The sequence below is a fragment of the Embiotoca jacksoni genome, unplaced genomic scaffold (genome assembly GCF_022577435.1).
Source record: "Embiotoca jacksoni isolate LCO1_2020_lvr unplaced genomic scaffold, fEmbJac1.0.p SCAF_19, whole genome shotgun sequence".
NCBI lineage: Eukaryota > Metazoa > Chordata > Actinopteri > Embiotocidae > Embiotoca > Embiotoca jacksoni.
The window spans coordinates 3,920,212-3,945,000 of NW_027185329.1; the positions used below are offsets into that span (position 1 = coordinate 3,920,212).

At 41.1% G+C, this 24,789-nt stretch overlaps 1 protein-coding gene across 6 annotated transcripts in view; it reads right to left on the bottom strand.

Moving 5' to 3' along the window:
• The window catches only part of LOC138200422 (discs large homolog 1-like protein), a 101,096-nt gene that overhangs the window by 35,348 nt on the left and 40,959 nt on the right, over positions 1-24,789 (bottom strand). For all 6 annotated transcript variants that reach the window (XM_069153059.1, XM_069153060.1, XM_069153061.1 and 3 more), the window contains 7 exons: positions 10,689-10,742; positions 7,756-7,806; positions 5,882-6,006; positions 4,721-4,890; positions 4,054-4,190; positions 3,476-3,620; positions 863-995 (listed from right to left, as the gene is read on the bottom strand). In XM_069153059.1, the coding sequence (XP_069009160.1) occupies positions 863-995; positions 3,476-3,620; positions 4,054-4,190; positions 4,721-4,890; positions 5,882-6,006; positions 7,756-7,806; positions 10,689-10,742 (815 nt within the window). The remainder of the gene's footprint in view (positions 1-862; positions 996-3,475; positions 3,621-4,053; positions 4,191-4,720; positions 4,891-5,881; positions 6,007-7,755; positions 7,807-10,688; positions 10,743-24,789) is intronic.

Here is a 24,789-nt window from a genome sequence, read left to right on the forward strand (position 1 = left end):
ACACACACACACACACACACACACACACACACACAAATACACGCAGCTGCAGCAGAGTGAGCACAACAGGGAAGGACCGAGGTCACCCGGTGTACCTCAGAGGAGGACCTGAGACCAGGCATGAAGGAAAAGGGAAGGACAAAGAAAAAAAGATTCTTGGACCGCGTCAACAGCTGGATTTAAATTCATTTCATAGACTATAAAAGCCAAGAAGCTCCAGAACATTCAAAATATTTGCCAGATAAGGTTTGAATTTTCTCTCCTGGTTGATATTCATGACAATTTTTTAATAAATAATAATGTGTCAGGGAGATGAAACAGCCGAAAGAAATTATTTGGTTTCACGATACAAAAGTTAAAAAGTTGCCTCACTGCATGTAATTCTCCAAATACACTGTATTTTTCTTATAATTTGAAGTCCAGTAGTTGATGTGTTCAGATATTTTCAAATGCATGAACCACTTGAGAATGAACATTACATGTCCCTCTCCTTACATTCACAAGTGACTATATTAATTTTCCGTTTCTCTGCTTGTTCCGCCAACCTACTAAAAATACCGAGCTAGATGTTTACAATTCTATTGAGTAAAAATTTCAAACCTGAGACCATGTTTATATGTAACACAACAAAGTCATATACACATAATTCCCTTTAAATATGTTGTTAAACTTGAGTTAATCTTAAATTTAATTTAAAAGATAATAATAGAATATAAATGAATAGCTCTAATTGCTTGGCTTGCCTTAGTAGAGGGTAAGGGTATCGGAATTTTTTGCCTGTAATCCAACCAGAGCGATGTCTTTTTTCTTAACTGTCTATAAATGAGAATGTATGTGTTTGTGTGACGATGTGAGGTCTCACCTGGGGACATCATCGTCTCCAGTCATGGTCCTGGGCAGCGGGGAGTATCTGGGTGTGGTCAGTGGGGCGGGGCTTACAGACTGGCTGCCGCTCATGTAGGGACTTATATGGTTGTCCTGGTGCGGCGAGTACGCTGGAGGAAAACACAATTTTTTTTTGTATTTGACCATACTGTTAAACATTAGACTGTACTGCACATATACATTCATGTACTTTCTATATTTGAAATAGGGCTGCAGATAACAAACGTTTTCGTCATTGATTAATCTACTGATTTGCTGTTTGGTCTTTTTAAAGTCAGAAAAAGCTGAAAAGTTTTGATCGGTGTTTTTCAAAACCGAAAGTGCATCTTGTTTTGTCACGACCAACCGTGCTAAATCAACAGATATTCAGTTTATTATCATGGAAGAGAAATTTTTTTTTTTTTTTTTTTTTTTTTATCCATATTTAAGAAACTGGAATCAGAGATTTAATTTTTTTTTCCAATAAAAATGATTTAAAACTAACAATTGATTATCAAAATAGCTGGCAATAATTGTCTGTCCATCTATACTGTGTCAAAACTAATGAGTATATTTATATAGTTAAATGTACTGCAGGTATGAAGTATGTTGAGAGATGACAGTGTGGCATATGCAGTTTGGGAATGTGTCAGACTCAGAACAGTGAAAAATGACATGTTGTTTGATAATATGCTGATTTGGAGAGATGACAAGTGGCTGAAGTCCAGCAAACTAAATTCACCCAGTCTGATAATCAGACTGTTATACAACAAATAAGCTGTCTGGGAGACGTGATCAGTATAGAATGTATTTCAAATTTTAACATATACATCTCAAAGTATATTTAAATGCTTTTATTACACTGGAACTATCTTGTATATCAAAATGAACAATGCACGATCACATTATGATTATATTATTCGAATCTGCTGGTTTTCTTTCGCTGACTACATCTTGTGACACCAAAGCTTTGGCTTTTAGTAAAAAGTCCAACTGACTGTGGAACTGAAACGTCCTGAGCTGTTTGCAGTGACAAGCTGCCTCTCACTACAGACATGTATACAGATGAGCCAAAACATTATGACCAATAACAGATGAAGTCAATAATCCTGATTATCTTGTATCAATGGTGTATATCTATCTGGAATATTTAAGACAGTGAGTGAACAGTTGATTCTTATAGTCAACATGTAGGCATGTCATGATCATTATATTGCATTTGAATTGTATTTTTTTATTATTTATATGTCACTATTACAATATAAGCCTGATGATAATTTAATAATACACATACATCTCATGGAGAAGTTACATTTCCATTTGCCTTTTAGGCTTTGCAAACAAAAATTGTACTGGGACCATATGACATAAATAACATGTTTGGTAAATGACAATGATCGGTACCAATAATAATAAAAAAAAAATACAAAGTACTATGGTGGTAGTAATTTACAACTGGACTGCCATTAAACCACCGCATAGGAAGGAGGCCTAAAGAGATGACGTCATTAGAAGAGCTCCAGTCAAACCTCTAACGGGGAAAGTAGTGATGGAAATATGATATTTCGTTTTGTTTCATCCAGCTGTTTTTATACAGATGAATGCAAAATGGCAGTCAGCTCAATTAATCGCGATCAGGCAATTATCTAATAAATGTGACAGGCCTATCAACATGCTGAGAAATAGTCGAGTTGAAGGACTTGAGCATCTTTGACAAGGACCAGATATTTACGGACTTCGGAGACTGCTCGTGGTCTCGGGTCAGCAGTGATAAGTCAGATCAGTCAGATGAAGGACAAACCTTGAAATGGTGACAGCGTGTTGAGGGATGTGCTTGTACAAGTTTGATCTGCACCAGCACTCGCACACAGAACACCTACAGAGGTCTTGTAGAGTCCATGCATGGGCAGGTTGGACCAACAACATATAAGGCAGGTGGTCATAATGTTTTGGCTCATCAGTGTATCAGGTAGATTTGGAGCAGTGCTGAAATCTTTCCTGATCCCTTAACTGCTGCTCCAAAACTACGTGGGCGTCTTCCTCCTCATCCTCAATCGAGATCCTCTTCACCACCGAACCAGTCATTTCACATGGAAGGTAAATTCACTCATCCTTTACTAATTTCTCTGTGCTCACTTTCCTGATTCGGCCTCTTTCTGCAGCACGTCTGCATTAAACCGTCTTCTGAACACGTTACCTTGATTGGTTGCCTGTAATGACGGCCGCCCGGAACTTCATGATTCATGCTGAGTGAGTCGCTCTGAGTTAAGAGTGTGTTCTGTGAAAGCCTCAGCCTCAAGCAGTAAACGGGAGCTTTCGTGATGTGTGGGAGCAAAAAAATTCAGCTTCGTTCCTTGCAGTTTTTTTTTTTTTTTTATAGTTCGACACCATCTGGCTCCAAAATGCTCCACCATCTTGATTGCAATGATGCGTGCAACATTCACCAGAGCACTATTTATCTGCAACTGTTTTTTGATGTTGTGATGTCTGATGACACTGGTTTCCACAAACGCAATGTTACACAATGAACCCTGGGCAAAATCACACCATTTGCTGTCCCTCTGACCTTTTGTTTAAGTCATGTACTGAGCGCTCTCCGGTGTGTACTCACAATTCGTGACATCGGGTGGAGGGAAGTTGTCGTTGATAAAAAGGGAGGTGTGTTTGGTCACACGGAGGTACACGACGTCAGGGGTCGACTTCAGGGCGGCCACTGCCTCCTCGTGAGTTACCTCCTCCAAACAGGAGGCATTTACCTGCAGACATATACTGGATTAGTATCTGGACACATAAACACATACACACAGAAAACATGAAGACAACAGAAATGTCCACTGGGAAGCAAGACCAGACTGCAAGCAAAAATATAAGGGGGATGCTATCATGCAACAAAGGATGCATACTTCTTAATTTGGTAATGTTACTGATGAATAATTACACTTCTGGTATGAAATAGTGCAGTTCATTCCATGTATTGTGTTACTAAGGACTATTTGTGACATGTAAACTCATGCCATAATGGCTGCTGTTGGTGATATTAAGGGATTACAAATGCAAAAAAAATATTTTTTTTGTTGATGGAGACTGTGATCTGCATACAGGATGTACTTTATTGCATCCGACTCTATGATCATTTGCATGATAAGAAAACAAAAAAAGAAAGAAAACAAGTTTTTTAAAGTTTCTTACAGCCACAAGTTTGTCCCCTATTTGTAGCCGTCCGTCTTTGTGTGCAGCCCCTCCCTCGATGATTTTAGTCACATAGATGCTGTTGTCGCCCGGGACATGTTGGTTTCCAACTCCACCTGCTATACTAAATCCTAAACCTGGGAAAGAACAACAAGTCATATTTTGTATGCAAATTCAACAGTAGGTTGCCATATGATGCTCTTATTTTTAGATATTTTTGTTCATTGCATTTTCTAACCCTTTGGCTCTTTTACCAATTTGACCATTAATTTAATGTAGTACAATAATGGAGTAATAAACTCATCCAATCATGTAAACCAGATTTTCTAATATATTTCATATTTCAAAGCTATAAATGTTTTGCCCTACGATACTCTTCTTTTCCTTGTTCGATCCCACTACTGTATCTTTGTTGATTAAACAGGCTGACTTCTGAGAAGAATTCAGAAAATTGTGCCTGATCTTTCTTTTCTTCACTTTCCGGCAGCAGCTGATGTCTTTAATCCAGTGTTTAAGTAGCAGGATAGCAGAAGCATGAAATAGCTTTGAAGCTGAAAGTCAGCACCTTCACGTCACAGTGTTTTATTTCTAATTCAGTGTTCTGGAGTCGAGCCAAAACAACAAAACTCCACTACACTGCCACCGTGTATGTGTAGTGTCGTCTTACCTTTAGGCCCTTTGACCAGTTTGATATCCATGATCCTCTCAGTGAGGCTCCTCCTGCGTCGTATACACAGTCTGACCAGACCTCCAGCATCCTTCAGCGCCTCCACAGCCCCGCTGTGGGTCACCTCCCTGACGTCCGTCTCGTTCACGCGCACTATACAGTCGTTCACCCTGCACGGCAACATCACGTACAGAAAAGACCACATTTGACTTGCATGAAGAGATAATTGGGAAGGAATAGCAGATTTGACTGTCTCTCACCTTAAAACTGTACAGAGTGGGAGCAAGACAGTAACAGAGAGTTCTATTAGTCACTTTCTCTAAGATATTTAATTAAGGAAAAAGGAAAAGAAGATCTCACTAGACATTGATAAGTCAAATGAAGTGAAACATCTGCTGTTGGTGCCTGAAGCTCCTCTAATACCCATCAGTAGTAATGTAAAGGGCAAAATTGTTGAGGGCAAGGCATTCAATTTCTGCATACTTTACTGTAATTACATTGGCAAACTCTTACGGTGAAGTGCGGAGAAACGCTTGAACAGACAATTTACTGTGATTGGAGATGCTCTCCACTCAGCACCTTTCAAGCTGTTGGCTGGCTTTTGTTGGCAGTTCACAGAATCATTGCTGTCTAACGTCAAGTGTTTTGTAACAGTAATGTTGACAGGTCGATCGCTGCATCACCAGCAACGACCAAGTGAAACTGCTCACACGAGAGTGACGCTATGTGCTCGAACGTTTCTTCTGCCGTGTGAACGTGGAAAAGGAAAAGCAGCTTTAACAATGAATGGACAAATACTGATTAATTTTATATTTCCAGATTTTGCAAACACATTTGATCAAATGTTATTGATCATTTGAATGTGTGTCAGGTCCAACAAGCGTTACAGGCAACAAAATAAGCTGTGATCAATGCAGGTGTGCTTTCATTGTGAAGACAAAATCAAGTCACAGTATTTTTGTGAGGATTTGAATCCCATCTGATGACAAAAATGATTCCCCAACAAGCCTAAACATCTTATTTAAGATGTCAGGGCTTTTGGTTAAAGTTAGAATTACTCAGAAAAGAGTTGAGGTTCGGCATGAAGCAGCAGCGGCAAACAAGTCAACAATTCATCCTAACATTTAATGAAAACATCTATCTGTGTGTGTGTTTTGGTACCTGAGTCGTCCATTCTGGGCCGCAGCTCCTCCAGGTATAATCTTGGTGATGAAGATCGAGGGGTCTTCTCCGATGTGGGGGTTATCGGTCCCTCCAGCGATACTGAAACCCAGGCCTGAGTTACCCTGCACATAAACACAGAGACACAGAGTGTTTTAATGGTGAAAATAAACATCATGTGAGCATTGATGCTGATTTTAAACGATCATTTTTGGTGCGCAAATCTAATGACATCTAGGAATCCTGTGAAAGTGTCACTGTCATACTGATTTTATAAAAATGTTACTTTATTGTATCTATCTTCCCACAAAGCAAAGACCATCAAGACGCAATTTTTAAATTATTTACATTGTTTTAAAAAAAAAAGAAGAAGAAGAAGAAGCATCACCCAGATACAGCTAGGTACGTTATATAAGATGTTGATAATCACACTGGAGTAATTTGCCCACAGGATTAGAACTTCCTGTTGCAAAAAAACATACACATCATTGAAACATTAGTACCTACCACACTACATCATATATAGAATTCCTCTCCAATTTATCACCAAGACACATTGGATATCTTCTATGTTTTTCATTACCGAGCTCCATGTATAATATCTTTCTGATTCTTACCTTTTGCCAAATTTTATTTATGATTTGTGCAAGACGTCTGTGCGACACAGAATAGATCGCCTGCGAACAGAACACACTAGCTGACAACAGCCATTGCTCTGAGTCTCTCTCGCTCACTGACGCTCTGTCACCGGGTTTAAAGCCAGTCTAATGTGTTGGCGTGTATGTCCATCGTGTCTTTAAAGCAGATCCAGTCAAGCAGACAGAACCAGGTCACAGGAGAAAAGAGAGAGAGAGAGAGAGAGGGAGAGAGAGGCAGCCTCAAGGGTGAGAGAAAGGGGAGTATAATGAGAAAGGAGGAGGAAGAGGAGGAGGAGGAGGAGGAGGGTAGAGGACCAGGAGAGGAAAGTGGAGATGGATGGAGAAGAAATAGAGAGGGCAGGAAAAGCGGGTCATCAGAATCAGACCAGTGAGTGGCTGAGTGAAGGCAGAGGAGGAAGATAAAGACAGCCGACACTGACAAGATCAAACTTTTAAGACTTAAATCTATCAGGTCTTACAACCTTTTCTATGTCATACTTTGGTTTTATAGGATTGTATTTCTTTATGGTAATAAAACATCTCAACATAGGATTACATCATTGAGAGAAACAGGTCAGGAGTAGTGTAGGACCAGACTGCTATCTTTAAAAAAAAAAAATCTCAATCTCAATCTAATACACTTCTGAGCCACACTGCTTATGATTACCAACACAGTTCATTTAACCCCAAAAGTATAAAAGGATAGTAAGATATTCACCAAACATCAATATTATGTGTTTTATACAGTTGCACACAACACCAACAGATTGAAGCTTACAGTGAGTGAGAAGTGTCAAACATCGACTGTTCATGACAACCTTAAAGGCCCTAAAAACTATTTGCTTGATCAACTCACTGCTTTGATCAATATGGTTCTGCATAAACAAACAATTTCTTACAAAGGTAAAAAAAAAAAAAAATACATTATTTTTCTTGTCTATGCCAATTTGTTAAAAACATTTCGAAAAAGTTTGAACCACATTTTCGCAAGCTTTAATGGGACATTTTACAATCTTTTCCCTTTTACATTTTATTCTATTTTTGGTCGTCTGCTCCTGAAACACTAGTGAGGGTCTAGTGTGACTATTGACAAGTGTCCTAGTGAGGAGAGGGTTCAGTTTGAACTGAGGTACGGTCACTGAGAAACAGATGTGACTGAGTACATTTGCAATGTGTGTATAATAAGACACACGTGTTGGTGGTGTGTTTGTGTCATTGTAATTTGCATGTTTTTACCCGCTCCAGCGTGATTTCCTCATACTCATAGTCGGCTTCTGTTCCATTGACCTGTTAGAGAGTGAAGAACATGTTCAAAATGAAGACAAGTGGAGGAAGAAGGATGCAAACCCTTTACAAAAGTTAAGGAACCAATAAAAAACAGCCGGTTTATCTACTTTAGATACAGTGACGTAGAAAGATACATCTAAGAGATTATAAAATGCTTATATACTCAGGAAGAAGAAGAAAACTTAGGTCTTATACAAATCCACAGATTGATAATCTCCATTTTGCAGCAATAAAAATGATTGACAACTTTATTGTATTGGATGGAACAGATTTTTGACAACGTTTTTCTTTGGGGGCATTATTTACATTTGTGAAAAGGTAATAAATCGCAATATATCACAACAGATGTTATATATAACTCAACATCCCTGAACTCAAGTACAACATTCGTTTAAATGTATTTAGTTACTTTGTGCGGCAGATTTTGAGTAAAAGCACTATTTTCCTGCGTTTCCAGCATTTGGTTTAAAGTCAAGCCTTTTTTAGATTCATTAGTGTTTTGTTCTCTGTCACGTCAGTTGCCGTTGGCAGTAACATCGTCCTCCCATGCAGCAACAAATCTCCTCGTTTAACATCACTGCGTCATCATATCTCTTATCATTCAGTTCTAGATACATAAATATTCCTTGATCCATCTTTGAAAATCCATCAGCTATCAGGAATTACAGGATTTTTTTTTCGAATACAAAAGTTGATTATCTGACCATTAATGCTCCCATCAGGTAAAACAAACTGCAACAAAGCTCAACATCTCAGAGTCAGAAATGTGAATTTAGAGATTTAATTCTTTATGAATGATGCATGAATCCAGAGATTAAACTCGTAATACGTATTTACTGATGATGTATCTCTGATGTCATATTTAAGAGCATCCTTGATGAATTGCCCATGAGCCAATCACGACGCTCAGCCGGCACTGCTTGTACTATGAAACACATTGACGTCTCCGTTTTCTGACTGAACCAAAAATGCTCAGATTTAAATGCAATCCGAACAGACTATTATATGTTTTGTGTTCCTCTCAGTTTGTACTGGGAGATGAGAGTCTTGTTCCAGATACAGCTGCTGCGGGCAGGCAAGAACACACACACACACACACACACACACACACACACACACACACACGCGCGCGCGCACACACACACACACACACACACACACACACACACACACACACACACACACACACGCACACACGCACACACGCACACACACGCACACACGTACGCAGTGGTCGAGTGACATCCCAGTGGCCCATGTAATCCCCATGGCTGTAATCTGGGTCTCTGTGCAGTCAGATTAGTTTAGATTTTGAATTTCCGTCGTTTCAAACGGAGGGCACAATCTTCCACTGGACGCCATCTACAGTGTGTCCACTATGATCAAATATTCAGACTGGATGGTGTCTGGTTACAAAATAAATTAATTTATATTGAATATGAAGAAAAGAATATACTGGGGTTGCTTCAAAACCCATTAAAGATTCTCTGTGATATTTATTCCGATGTATTATTTAAAAAGCATCACCAAAACTAACAAAGTCACACGATTATCACAGCTTTACTGTGGCTGTTGCTTTCCATACAGGCACAATAAGCAGGAGGTTTATTAAATGCATTTTTCCTATTACAAACCTCTTTTGTTTAATTTCTAGCTCCTCGGCTTTCAAAAGAGTCATAGGCACTTAAACTTGACTGTTTTTCCTGTATTTGTGCATCATTTGTATTTCTCTTGAAGAGAATCACAGTCATCAGAAATATCAGAGTACCAGGAAGTGAAATCTGCGTGAGAAAGATCTTCCTCTGCCTGTGTTTTATTTCGGTTTCTGTTCAGCGGGGAGTAATTCCCCAGTAATTACATAATAAACTTATCTAACAACAACAGACACTGATTCTCTGCGGCAGCTGGTTACCAGTAAAATTACATCTGGATCCATCTAATGGAAGACCGAGCGGTCTGTCTAAAAGACGGTACTATCACCATTGTGCACGTTTGGACAGAAAAACATTCAAATCTCTGTGCATTTCTGGCAGGAGCTCCAGAAGGTGTTTACAAGTCTCTACACAGTGAAATAAACCCTGATGTTAATTGATGGTTGGCCTTGGTCATAGAGAAAAGAAGGTGATGTAAATAATTTACAAAAGTTTAGTGCAAAATCACAAATATATTGATTAAAGTGTGTCACATGTCACAACCTTATAGACTTGAGTTGAGGTGTTGCCTTTGTAGACATCCTCAAAAATGCATCCACACATTAAAGTTACTTTATATGGAGACCTCAAGACCTGTGATGGTGGTCTGTATGGGCTGGTTAAAATTTAGGCCATCTGCTTCCAGTAATTGTGGTGTTTGCTAATATTGACAACATGGAGCAGTTAAAGGAAAAGAAAAGAATGTAAAACTAGAAAAAAAAAAACATTTCAAACTTTACAGACACTGGAAATATAATGATCGGACAATGTCTGATTTTGCACACCACATTAATCTCCAATTAAATTGTACAACAGCAAACAGGCAAGAAATTAATGAACTACAAATACATTCTTATACAAATGACATCTTTGTTGTAACAGTGACAACACCTTAAGTTGCAGCTTTTCTGCTTCATGATGCATTCTAAAAGTTCACCTGTACTTTTGAACCTCAGATCAAAGCTCCAAAAACCAAAGGTCAAAAGTCAATGTTCATACAACCGCTGACATCTAATCCAGTGTCTTCCTTCAATCTGTGATTTTACCTCACTTGGCTTTTTTTTTTTAGGAATAAAAAGTCAAAAAAGACTTTAGGACACAGACACTGTCTCCAGAACTTGACCACTGAGCTGTTACAGTATCAGCAGAGTGCAGATCTTGTACCACTGACAGTACATTTAAACTACTCACATATGGGGGTGTGTCGACACTGTCGGTGTTGACCACCACTGGAGGGGGGTTGACCTGCAAGAGAGATCGGCAGCATTATTAACCACGTTTAATCTCAGGTACATGACGATGAAGACAAACAAACAAACAAGAAAACGGAGATCAGTGACGAAGACTTACTCGTCTCATGTTTTGGTACAGCATGTTGAGTACATCTGCTACAGATTACCACCATGGAGCGACTGCATCCACCACATGACATACTGCACAGCCCTTATATTGGACAGTACTAATGTACTACACAGCTAACCACACTATATAACAGTTTTCAAAAGCTCTGTGACATTAAGTAGTCCAGTCCAACACCCTGTATTTTGACATCTTGTGTTTTATTGGTAGAGTATTTTAAGCACCGCTGTTCTGTCGGGTTTTTTGTCACTATATTTTACGACATCATGCTACGTGTTTAATAAAATTTTGTATAAATCTTCTCTGACTCCAACCTCTTCCTCCAGTGATTCTACTTTAAATTCTGTCTCCTTCTTCCTTGTCTCTTTTCTAGAGCCGCGGCCTGGACAGATCCGGGCTCGGAGAGCCAGGGTTAGAGCAGCTGCAGATGACTGGCATTGTCTTCTATCTCTTAGTTCCTATGCAAGCACAGCAAATGGCAAACCTCACACTAGGTAATAAACAGCCACGGGGTGTCTTTTTCTCCTCATATTTGCACAAACACCCATCCTATCATTCCACCCCTTTGGCCTCCTGTTTCCTCGTCTACTCTCACTTTCTCTCTCTCTAGAAAGTGTTTTAATGTTCGGAAGTCCACCGTCTGTAGCCCTAGTCTTCTCCAACACACCAGCAGCGAGAGTCCACGTAAGAGCTCCACCGTTTGTTCTGTAGCCCAAAAAAAAATTAAAAAGTTCACAACCAGCTAAACAAGCGTCAAACAAGCGAGAAAACCAAATGGACAGCAAACCCCGACTTCACAACGTGAATGTGCAGCGGAGCAGCAACAGCATCTATCCCTCTGCACTAATCTCAAACTCTCATCAACCCCGTTCCACTTCTTTATCTCCTCTCTCTCTCTCTCTCTCTCTCTCTCTCTCTCTCTCTCACACACACACACACACACACACACACACACACACACACACACACACAGACATACACATACACATACACACACATTATCTCACTCCATGTCTCTGCCACGTGTAAAACTGTCTGTCAGTCAAGCTGACTGGATTCTTGATCCCACATGGGAACAGAAGGAAGGGAGGGAGGGGGTCAGAGGGATTATGGGTACTGTGGGAGGAGTGAAATCTGCCCGCTCGACAACAACAACGAATAGCAGAGGGTGCAGGCAGATGCACACAAACCAAAAAAAGAACAAAAATCAGGAGGAGAGAAGTGGAGGAAGGTTCAGAAAGAGAGAGACGAGGGCGGGGGGGCGGGGGGACGGGGTTACAGTACAGGCCACGGATATTGAGACAGAAAGGACATACTGACAGGTGCAGCTGTTTCCGTGTGTGTGTGTGTGTGTGTGTGTGTGTGTGTGTGTGTGTGTGTTGTGTGTGTGTGTGTGTGTGTGTGTGTGTGTGTGTGTGTGTGTGTACGGGGCTGTGTTACATGAAAAGGCCAAAAGAACAAGCATACAAATATAAACAAACAAGCACTCGTACACAGATACACAACATCCAAGTGATTATCAGTCGTTACATAATTGCTGTTGCACCAGCTGTGTTATCATGGCATTTATGGCCTGGTTCAGTCCAGCACAGCACAGCTTAACCAGAGATCCAGACTATCCCTGGTGTGTCTTGTCAGACAAAGAGAGCGAGAGGCAAACAAATGATTTAGTCCTTCATAGCTCTCACGCTACCGTATATGGGAGGGTTGTTCAGAAAGGTCAAAGTGTGTGTGTGTGTGTGTGTGTGTGTGTGTGTGTGTGTGTGTGTGTGTGTGTGTGTGTGTGTGTGTGTGTGTGTGTGTGTGTGTGTGTGTGTGTGGAGACTTTGGAGAATGATTTTCCATTAGTGAAGCGTGCTCTCTTCAGCCTCTACACCATCAACATAATAAAGCAATTATCAATTAGCAAATGAATCATGATTGGATAAACACAAATCAAGAGGCCCATTACATCTGATGATGCACAGCAGCAGTTAGTTAAATAATCAAATAGCACGCACTCACACATGCAAGAACATACACAACACAGAGTGAAAGAGGAGGAGCCATTAACCCAAATTGATCAGATTACGAGTGTTTCACAAAAACAGCTGCGACGTTTAAAGGCTTATTTCAACGTTTTATTCCTCTAACGTCAGACCACACGAGCTGCACACTCTGCAGCTGTAGATGTTATTTATAGTAGCGGCGAGCCGCTGTTGGCGTGTGAGGACGCATTCACACAATACTCCACCCTTAATATCACAACCTGCTCTGTCTTCCTTAATGTGCAATAAAACTCCATTTGACGAAAGAGTTAATCAGATGGAGCGGCCACGCTAATCACACTACGGCTACCTGCGATCTCCGATCGCTGTGCCCGTATAGATGCAGGACAACAACTACCCGACCAACAGCGAGTAACAGGCAGCTGCTATGTTGTATTCTCTACCGTTTACACAACACAAAGCCGGTTACACACGGATGGATGTGCTCTTTTCACTATATTAATGGGAGGTTTAAAATCGACCACTCTTACACTGCTTCTACCATGAAACTGTGATGTCACATCTTATTTTGAGATGAGCTATTTCAGCAAAGCTCTCATTTCATTCATTACTTTCAGCGTCCCGCAGAGAAAATAAATAAGACAGAGTCACGTCACGCACAAGATATGACGATATTGCAAAACAGTTGACAGCTCAAAGTCCAGCTTTGTGGGGAAAACATCAGTGAAGCACTTCAGGCTGTGAGTGCTTCATTTAAAAGGGCGGTTAGACAAAGATAACTGAAACTGTAGTGATGTTATACTTTTAAAATGTCCTCATCATCCCTTCGGGCCTGCATAAAGGAGCCAGTATATAATATACACTTCTCATCACATGGTAATATTCTCAGTTAGATGGAGACTGATGTCATAAATTACATTTCTTCCCTTTTCATTGTCCCGTCATTCTACCAAACATACCCTGTCATGTCTTGATTCCAGCTAAAACTTTGAACACAGAATCGGTGTATCTAGATCATTGGTCTTCAATCTTTTTCCTTCCGAGAGCTCCTTTGATCTACCGGGTAGATCGCGATCTACTGGCTGGAGACCCCTGATCTAGATAGATATACGCAGACTACGTTATTCTCTCCGCTTTTCGGAATTTAATCTCTTGATTCACTAAAAGTGTAGTTTTCTACAGCCCTACGGACCTTTCCTATTGAATGAAACAAAGTCAAATCCAATTAATCAGATAAACACCCTGTGGGATGATTTAAGGCATTTTTGTTTCACTGTCAACTGGCCACCTTCCTAAATTTGTTGAATAGCTCAGCTATGGGACGTGTGCACAGTTTGATGTATGTAAACAATATCATTAATAAAACAAAAGCAATAAATACTGTGTGGATTTGCTTGTTCCAGTTACAGCTTTGAATTCTTCTGCAAAATCATCTCATGCACACCTGCAACACAGGTATGCAGACTCTCTTTTGAAAACCTTCGTATTGAAAGTTTGGCTAATGGTTAGTGGTTAAAGCAATGTGATTTAGCACAATTGCACAACTTATTCCTGCAACTCGTGTTCTGAAACAGCGTAAAAATCTCTTTAAGTGTCAGAGGTGGGTGGAGAATAGTTGCACACATGCTGTTCCCTTCCTGGGATCATTGGTCTCACGCTGTCTAACACCTACCTGCACATTGGCCTGTATCTGTGGGAAGTGGTGTATGAGCGGTGCCTCCATTGAGTGTGCGGTCCAGATATACGTGTCATTGGGCCACGCCTTTCCTGCAGCTTTGCCTTTGCTCTTTGTAGGACTCTTTTTCACGCTGTCCCTCAGGTTGGGAAACTTCCCTCTAGTTCCCCTGGTGACCAGGTTGGTAGGCAGCGTGCTCCACCCGTAACCCCCCAGGCCTGAACACAAGGGGAGCTGTGGCGAGTGGAAAGGATGGATGGACAGCGACTGGGAGGCATGGGGAAGAGGAGGAGGGAAGTGGTGGTAGTGGTGTTGGTACTGCTGGAACAACGAGTGGTGACTGGGCGAATGGAGTTGAGGCTGGTGGCAGATTTGATGAGTCGAAGGCGAGGAGAGCAAGCGCATGGGCGAGGCAGGTGGATGGTACTGTTGCTGGTTCTGAGAATGATGCTGCAGCTGATGATGACTCGCCGACAGGTGAAGCTGGTGGTGGCTCGGCGACACGTGAAGCTGGTGGTGGCTCGGCGACACGTGAAGCTGGTGGTGGCCCGGCGAGTGCAGGGGGTTATTTGGTGATGGAGGACCCAGCTGGAAGGTCGGTGATGGCGGCACTAGCTGATGACTTGGGGACGGCGGTGCGATGTGATAGTAGCTGGGAGAGGGAGAAGGAAGCACATGTTTCGCCGAATGGCAGGTGTGCTTCGGTGAGTGGTGATGGTGCTTTGGTGAGTGGAGCGGTGAAGGTTGGTGTTTTGACGTCTGTATTTGCAATAAATTGTGGTTGTGCTTGGAGTGAGAGTGGCTCTTGCCTGACTTGGCCTTCCCTTTGCCAGATTTGCTCTTTGTGGAGCCAGCGCTGGGTTTCTTGGGGCTACAACAGAACTCATGGCTGTGGAAATAAGTAGTCATAGCGATGAAGATTTGTAAAAAAAAAAAAAAAAAAGAGAGATCCTCCTGTGTCTTCTGTATCTTTTTTCCTCACTCTTATCACGTGGTCTCCTTTACAGATATGACAAAAGGTCAAAGCAAGGAATCACTTGTGTCCGAATAATGTAGGTCATGCATCTCACGAACTACCAGTCCTCATCTGTGTCCAGTAAAGTTGGTATCTCAGCCTTTTTCCTTGTCTATCAGCGTGTCGCAGTACGTAAAGCTCACTGGAATATGAGGAAATTATAAAACAATCCCTCCTGTGTAGGCAGTGCTTCTTTTCTTTCTTCTACCTTATTGACTGGAGCATCAGCTAGTCCCAAAAAGCAAAGCATCCTCCTTTGGTGCGATATTTAACACTCCTCTTCTCGGCTTTCTCCCCAGTGGAGCATGCTGACCCTCTCACCATCTCTCAGCGTTCCGGGGTCAGTAGGAAGATAAAAGGTTGGTCCGGAAAAGAAGCAGCAAAACCACTTGGACAAGTTGAAGCTCCTTTCAGTCCTGCTTTCTTTCGGTTTGCCTCTGTTTCTAGAGAGGACGGGAGTCCGTTTGTACGCTCCAGTGGAAGATTTCTGTTTCTCACTCTGCGATTACGCTCCACTCCAGCGGTCGGTCACTCAGGGTAACTCATATTATCCACCTATGTTACTAAGGCTTTGTGTCCAAAGTGTTGGTCGCGTGGTAGATGATACGGTTTGATTCAGATATTCCAAAAAGTCGAGACAGGAACTGAACTCAGGTCAGATTCCTACATTCGATTCGCTCCATCCAGCAGGTCAAAGGTCAGAGAGAGTTAAATTTTCTTTGTCTTCTGTATTTCATCTTGTCTTTCTATTATGATGAAACTGATATTAGGTCACATCCATGTGCCCAAATCTTTTTCTGAGCCTCTCTAATCTTTCTATGCTTCCTCCTTCTCTCATTATCTGCCCCCCCCCCCCCTCTCTCTCTCTCTCTCTCTCTCTCCCACTCTCCCACTGTCTCTCTCATTCCCTGACCAGCCAATTAGGGGCTTTCCTGGACTCCTGAACATGACAGCAGCCAGGCATGACTAATCGATAGGCGAACGGGGACAGTGATACAGCGCTCAGAGCTCAGTCACAGTGTATATGTGTGTGTTTGTAGCATGAAGGGAGAGCTGGGATTGGTGGAGGGCGGTCGCCTCCATCAACCTTTGTCTTGTTCTTTCAAAGCATCACAAGGCAGGCCGGGTCAGCAGCATTACGGCGTTTGTGTGTGCGTTTGTGCATGTCTCTATGCGTTGGCCTACTTCCCTGAAAGAGCACATCTCTATGTGAGTGTGAGTGGTGTATCTTCATGTGCTTACTATGCCTGTCCAGTTTCTAACATGCACACATACACAAACAGCGGCAAGGCTCCTGGTGTAGTACAGCCAGTACGGGTAGGTTGCTATGAGAAGAAGTTGAACTGTCATTGATCTTTTAGTCTGAGATGTTGTGGTTGCGTATGGAAACACTAAAATGTGTCTTTTTATTCTACGATATAACGCCATGATTAAACTAAACTGAAACTAAACATTTAAGCATTTCATCAATTTTGTTAAATGAGAAGTTCTTGGTAGAGATATATGTAACAATACTTGTGTTTATGCTTGAGGTTTACTTAGGAGGGAAAAGAGGCCGATGATGGAATAGTCAACCAGTGAATCAGTCTTCATTTATATTTGAATAAATAAAAAAAACCTACAGAAGTCAGTTTTTATATGTAAACAGTAACTATGGAATATTTTTCACTTCAGTTTAAATACATCTGCAGGCTTCCTTCAGCTGGTATTTAAGACAGAACAGGAGCTGCCATTGGTTTGTACATAGAGAGATGCGCGCGCGCACACACACACACACACACACACACACACACACACACACACACACACACACACACACACACACATCTCTGATAGCTATGAGGTCCATTTCTTTGTAATGTCAGCTAATATATGCCACAACTCGCCCCAAACCAAGCTGATAAGGGAAAGAGCGGCACATAAAAAAAAGAAAAGAAAAAAAAGAAGCAGCACCCATGTGGGAGAAAACAAAGAGACACAGAGAGGGTGGCTGAGAGAAAGCCTGTTGTAGCGGCTCAGTGTGTTCGCGGCTATGTGTGTGTTCCCTGTGTAAAGTACTGTTAACGCTGCGGGCTAACCGCTCAGTCAGGAGAGGATGAGCAAGGAGAATAGGCTGTTAGCATCACATCGTCAAATGAAGCCAGGACTAATACAGTGCTACAGGGTGGGGTAGGAAAGGGGTGGAGGCTGCTGGAAAATGAAAACGCAAGGATATGTTGGAGGGGGAACACAGGAGAACGAATGAGATATCTGGACTCCGCAGAGCTGCACTTGGAGGGTCAGGTTCAGGGTCTTAAAATACAAATGCAAATCACAAGGATGATGTGTACACGACTTTCTTTCAATACCAAGTGTGAGACAAACTCAGAACATTAACCTCCAATATGTTCAATTGTAAAACATCTGAGTCAGTGTGCCCACACCACGTCACTTAGTTTTCTACCCCTGCTCCCTACTTTGACTCGACTGTGAAAATGTATTTTAAGAAACACATTCGGAAACATATCAAAGTAGTCTATCAAGTGTGACATCATCTGTCCTGTGAAATGGTCCGCCTAATTGAAAACTCATTGTATGTTTTCCGGGTCAGACTGACCCGACTAGCCATACAAAACATCCTCATTTGTTGAGTGTAAAACCTTTTCTGCTTTAGGTAATTGGTTGTCGTGGATATGAATTAGTCTGGTTAAAACGTACACACTTATATTCTTCACAGGTCAGACTGATTCAGAGAGCGGGGAGCTGCTGAAAAGGCTCAAAATATAAATTTCAGACAATCTTTGTTAAAAAGTGAAAGTGCGCCGCCTCCTTTTTGTCCCTTGCTTCTTTTCCTTCGATGGATTTCTGATTCTTTATCGTTAAACAACCTACAGCAGTGTTTTCACTCCAATAAAATGATGCCCGAGTATGCCAAGGAAAATCAATGAGGAAACACGTGCTCAGTGGAGAAAGCAAACATGCAACAGGAAATCACATGTTGGCCAGAGGCTTAGGTAATTCGTTGGGAAGACTTCAGTAAAACATTCAACAACAAAAAAATCAATTACCATTTTTTTCTCCAACTGTGCAGGGACACCACGTTGAAATACTGGATGTCACCAGCAGGGGGCCTCAGACTCCACAGACAGATGGAGCACTGAGGGGAGGTGAGAATGGATATACACAGCTATGATGGTGGTGCTCACAGTACCGTTCCTTCATCACTGCTGAGTAATTTGATGAAGTAGTCTGACATTATCGGCCACTGACAGCTTGTGAAAATACTGTGGCTTCGCATCACAAATCAGTGTTTAACTGACTCTTTAAGCAGCTAAAAATGGCGGCAGAAATATATAAAAAATGTATGAATTTCATTGTTATTTTATTTACACTGATGATACAGAGAATCTGAATCTCAGGAAAAATATAGTGTACTAAATTCCAGTGTAATTAGTCCCGAAAATAATAATTAATCAACTCCAATAATTGCACAAACCACTTAACACGGGCATCAGCTCTATTAACACTTAAAATGATTTTCCTTTTAAACTGATTGCACTATTTCTATTAATTTACTGACTGAGCCAAAATAAATTCCTACTGACATGGACAGAAAATAACTGCATAATGGCTGCAGACACATCGACATCATCTGATGGTAAAGCATGAAAAGACTGCATCTCGGCGCTGAAGAGCTGTGGTCTCCATGGATTTAGTGGGTGATCAGACATGTGAGGTTACAGCCTGAGACCTTCATTATCATATATCCCACCACCAGCCACACACACACACACACACACACACACACACACACACACACACACACACACACACACACACACTCACAACATGGTAGAATAAATCAGTATGAATTTACAGAGTCTGGTATGATTAGAGCTGGGGTTTGTTTTAGGGTGGGATTGGATGGTTGTGGTACAGTCTGAAAGGAAGCTCTATCACACAAATTAATTAACATTAAAGCTGTACAAGGCTATAATTCATATTGTACAATAAATAGAGAGAAAAGGGTTTAGGTTTGACTTTATAACACAGAAATTATGTAAATAAATGAGAAAAGACTTCCGCTTCGTCAAACAAACTAGATGTGCACCGACATATCTGATCGCAAAGACACTCTGCAGAAAACAGACAAATCCACGAAATTTTCAACTCTGTTATTTTGAGAATTTAGCTTTCCTGACACTCCACTTTCTTCATTGGCCAAAATTTTACTTTAGCCCAAATATTCTACTTGTCTGCTGAGCATGGCGGCACACAACTGTTTTATATGATGTTTTTAGGAAAGCCAGGAGACTTGATAAAAAGAAAAATGTAATAGCGAATTTAGGTTTATTTTACTTCAAATCAAGTGGTGTAACAGGCAGGAGAGTAGATTAATTTATCAAAAACATTAAGTAATATACATTACATGTATTGATCTGTAACTTCTTTCTACCAGAAGTTGTTTGGTTCATACAGGTCACCAGGTTACCAAATATGGGAAAATACTATAAATCCACAAAATCTCAGTGAAGGGATATAGCATTAAAAAAAAAAGCAACATCATACCAGTCTGACCAACTACATAAGAGTGTAAGGCTTCTCAGGGACCAATAAATGCTGCATGTCCTATAAACTGTACAGCAGAATTGACTGCAAAGTGGAATATTTAGCCAAATACTGTATATGCAAAACACGTGTTGGATCCATTGTACTGAGTCAAGCGTTCATTCGTGTCAAAACGGTCCTTAGTAATCTCAGCAGGATGGATGGAGATGTCAAGATTTTGCATTCAGCCTCATTAGTTAGTGATCATATTAAGTGTTTGCTCGTGGTCAGCTAATCTGTGTTGATTATATCAGCAAAGTCAGAGAACAGGCTGGAGGTAGGAGACTGATGGAGTGTGTGTGTGTGTGTGTGTGTGTGTGTGTGTGTGTGTGTGTGTGTGTGTGTGTGTGTGTGTGTGTGTATGTGGGAGAGAGCTGATATGCAAGCTTCATCCCACACACAGAAGGTGACGCAACACCTCACACACTCTCAAGCATCACAAATTCAATGCACTACTCACTGCTATAACACAATGTGTGTGTGTGTGTGTGTGTGTGTGTGTGTGTGTGTGTGTGTGTGTGTGTCTGCACAAGTGACTGACAGTACGAACAAGTGTATATTATGATTTTATGTTTGATAATACACACAAACTTATGTACTCCTTCTCTCTCTCACATACACACACACACACACACACACACACACACACACACAAAAACACAAAGCTCTGCCTAGTGATCAACATAGCAGTATCACCATGACAACAGCCGATGCCACCTGCAGTGTGCCAGCATCAGAGGCGGAGCTCATTAATTATTATGGACAACACAGTCTAGATTGTAAATAGTTGCATTAGCTCCGCCCACTGATGACATCATCTTATCAGCATTTCTTGAAAAGATGGAACACACAAGTCTCAGGATTGCTTGTCCTGCTTGTATTTATTTATTTTTTTAACTTTAAATGTATTTCTCAGAGAAAAAAAAAAACCTGTCTACTTTGTTGGGACAATTTCTGAATCCAACATGTAACAGCTGATCAGAAACAAAATGGCGCTGTGAAGGTTTCAAATAAGTCTGAACATGTTCATGTTTCCAAGTCATTAACCTTCACATTGCTCCAATATTGATTCCAATATGATGTGAGCACAGCACAATCATGGCAAAACAGGAATAGGAACAATTTCTCTGCAGCCTCAAGATACATTTTATGATTCCTGAAATCAACACAACAGCTTTCTCTTCTTTTCTTTGTCCCAAATTAACAGCAAATTATCCTCACTCCTGCACTGAGGCATTTCTATGTGGTGATGATGTATAGTTTCTGAGTGCACAGAGAAGCCTGTGGGAGGTGAAATTCACAGCTATGGTGTGAAGACTCACAAAAATACAACTTACTTAGTGCAGTGTATTACATCATGCCCACTCAAATACTGTGCCTTAAACTGTAACGAAGTTTCATAGTGTACAAATATATGCAGTGTCCGACTCATAACAAATTCCCTTTACAGTGCAATCTGCTACCCGTCAGACCGCTGCGATGCCACCCTGATAAGGTGTCTTACTGGAAAAACAGATCTAAAATCGACAAAGACCAGGGAGGCTTACACATGCGAAGTGGTATCCCATGAGGCACAGGGAGAGTGGAAAGTTTCCTTGGGCAAGAGGAGGATAATGAGCCACTCTCTGCAGGAGTGGGGTGTGTGTTGGGGGAGAAGCAGGTTGAACTACTGTACAAACGCAGTGTAGTTTGAGTGTTGGTATTTTTTTCCATTTAAAAATGACCAACGTACATAATTACATTTCCAGACCTCATTCAAGCCAAAACTGCCGATTTGCTACTCACTGTTTTAAACCTTTCACTTGTGACACTAAATACTCACATTGAAATACAATTTGAACACTTGCAACTTTTCTGTTGCTGAGTGGGAACAATCGGACAAAGTGAAAACTAAACTAGTAATACCAGCCTCACTTACTGAACGTAAATTGACCTTACAGCCAGTCTTGATAAAAAGATTGGTTTACTTACACATGTGCTGCATTAAAATTAGACTCGTGAGCTTATGGTTACAACATGGGAAGTCGTGTGCACCGTATACTTCAGGGGATTAAATCGTAAAAGCAGCATTGCTAGGCAACAACAACATGGACGGCGTCTAGAAGCCACAAAGGGGCTATTGTATATAAGTTATGAAGGGAAACTCTACATGACTGAAGTCACAATGTATTAGCTTAACATCCAACGGAAAATTAACTTCCATGTTGTCTGCCATTTCCGAGCTCCAACGTCGTGAACACCACATGAGGGGGCAGTTTAATACGATCCCAATTGAACACAGCAAGTTTTAGTGCGTCACCTGACTTGATTGTATGTCGTCTTATGCTGATGGATATGAGCTAATAGGATCAGATTTCTCTCACATTTAATCAGTCACTAATTCTCTTCCTTCATTGTCTTACTCTCTCTCTATCTCTCTCTGTCTCTCCCGCCCTGTCCATCCCTCTCCACACCCATTTCCTGTGACCACTAAACACCTCTTTAAGGCTTTTAGGCCTTTTTCTCAAGAGCCAGGATGACTTTCATACCTCTGCCTTACAACTCATCAATTATACAAGAAAAAAGATGGATGTGTGTGTGTGTGTGTGTGTGTGTGTGTGTGTGTGTGTGTGTGTGTGTGTGTGTGTGTGTGTGTGTGTGTGTGTGTGTGTGTGGAGGGGGGGGGGGGGTAGGGTAGGGGTGTTTGTGTCCCCAACAAGAACACTGTTAATGAGTAGGGTTAACCCTTAACTGTAATTATTGAGATTAATAAACTCAGGTAAAAATAGGAGCTCCAAAACACATAAAAGATGATCACTGATCTGCACAGTTCCTCAGGAGACAAAACAAATCTGCATCAGAGAGATGCTCCAAAAATCATTTCCATTCTATAAAGGGATAATCAAACTATATTTATATGCTAATTAACAATGACACTATCAAAAGACAACTTAAAGTAAGCATCTAAACACACAAACTGACAGGTGGGCTACTAGCAGGCAGCTTCAGTATCCTTATTGCCAGTAAAGAAGAGATTTGCAGTAAAATGCTGTCCAGTGAGATAAAGCACTATGACGGGAAATCTAACATCTTCCAGACCTCTAAATGTCAAGTTGTGTTGCTCTATATGGTTTTGTTAAAAGGTGCTGAATAATTTGATTAAAAAAAAAAGTAATAAATATTTATGTGTGAACTCCTCCCCAGTGTTCAGTGCCACCAAAACCATCAAAATCTCATCCGGCCGTGCCCCTGAACACACGACAGCAGGCGAATACACACAACCACACACACGCAGTTTGAAATGTGTCAGGCCTTATTTATGATTTGTGCTATGAGGCTCAAATCAGCTGATCCCAAAACACTTCCATCGCGGAATAAAAAAAAAAAAAAAAAAAAAAGCCTCCCTGTGTCCCATCAACAGGACCAACAAGCTGTGTGTGTGTGTGTGTGTGTGTGTGTGTGTGTGTGTGTGTGTGTGTGTGTGTGTGTGTGTGTGTTTAGTATAATGACCTATCAGTCTTGCAGTAAGTGCCTTAGACAGGAAGATGGCAACACCTCGGGAAAACACTGGTCAATATGATTACTGCAAAGAGGGCGGGTTAACTTTTTCCATCGCGCGGTGCTGTAAATCTGCAGACAACTGAAAAAGTGCTGCAGAGTGGAAGATAGAGGGCGTCTGGTCCATCAAGGAGTTTCAGATCAATAACGCAGGTTTGGATTCAATCGAGACATTATCTGCCATCTGTAATCCATAAAGGGTGTAAATGTTTGCAGAAAACAAGAAAACACAGGAAAATACATAACAATACTTTTTATTATTCAAACAAAGAAGGAGATGATGTTGTCAAAAATGCAAATTCAAAGTCCTGTGCTCCAAACTATTGTTACACTCTACTTATTTAACAGTGTGATTAAGGTGCCAAAGGGTGATATGAGTGTACTTTCTATGGCTCTATGGTCCTCATGTACGGACTTTAGTGTGCAGGTGACTCTGAGGCACAATCACATGAGCAACACAAGTGGGCAACCAAATGATTCCTGCATTTATTTTTTTTTAACCTGAGGTTTAATCATAAACGTAGGTGATGAATTTATTTATGCTTAACACAGTATCAGCAGGTGGAGTTGGGTTGGGCTCACTAATGACCAGTCACATCCCCTCGCAGCAGCAGTTTCCTAATGGGCCGAGAGTTTAGGCCAGTTTCTCCTCAGACAAAACCAGTCTCATCTTAGAGACATGCAGAGTGCAAAGCAAAGCATCATAAATATGAACATGTCATAGCAAGATCTCGAACACTCTTGCAAAGGGAGATGACGCACATTTTAATGTACATAAAAGTGAACAAGGTTTACATATTAAACCAATCAATTTATCTGTGTAAACACAGCTGAGCACTTTAAAAATGAAAAAAAATGAAAAATCTGACCACTTCGATGCAGTTTTGGAATTTGCATAATACAATTATGCTAAATATTGTTTTAAACCCTTTAAAAGTAGGAAGAGGAGGTGCAAAAATGCTGCGACTCCCCGTAACGTTGACTGCAGACAGTGGCTGAGAGGATCCATGTAAAGACCCTCATGATGTAAACAGCACCCATGTGGGTGCTTTGTGGCTCGCTGGATTGCTTTCGTAGTTAGTTAAATCATTTATGCAAGCTGGTGACTGGTTAACATGACCGGCGTTGCTC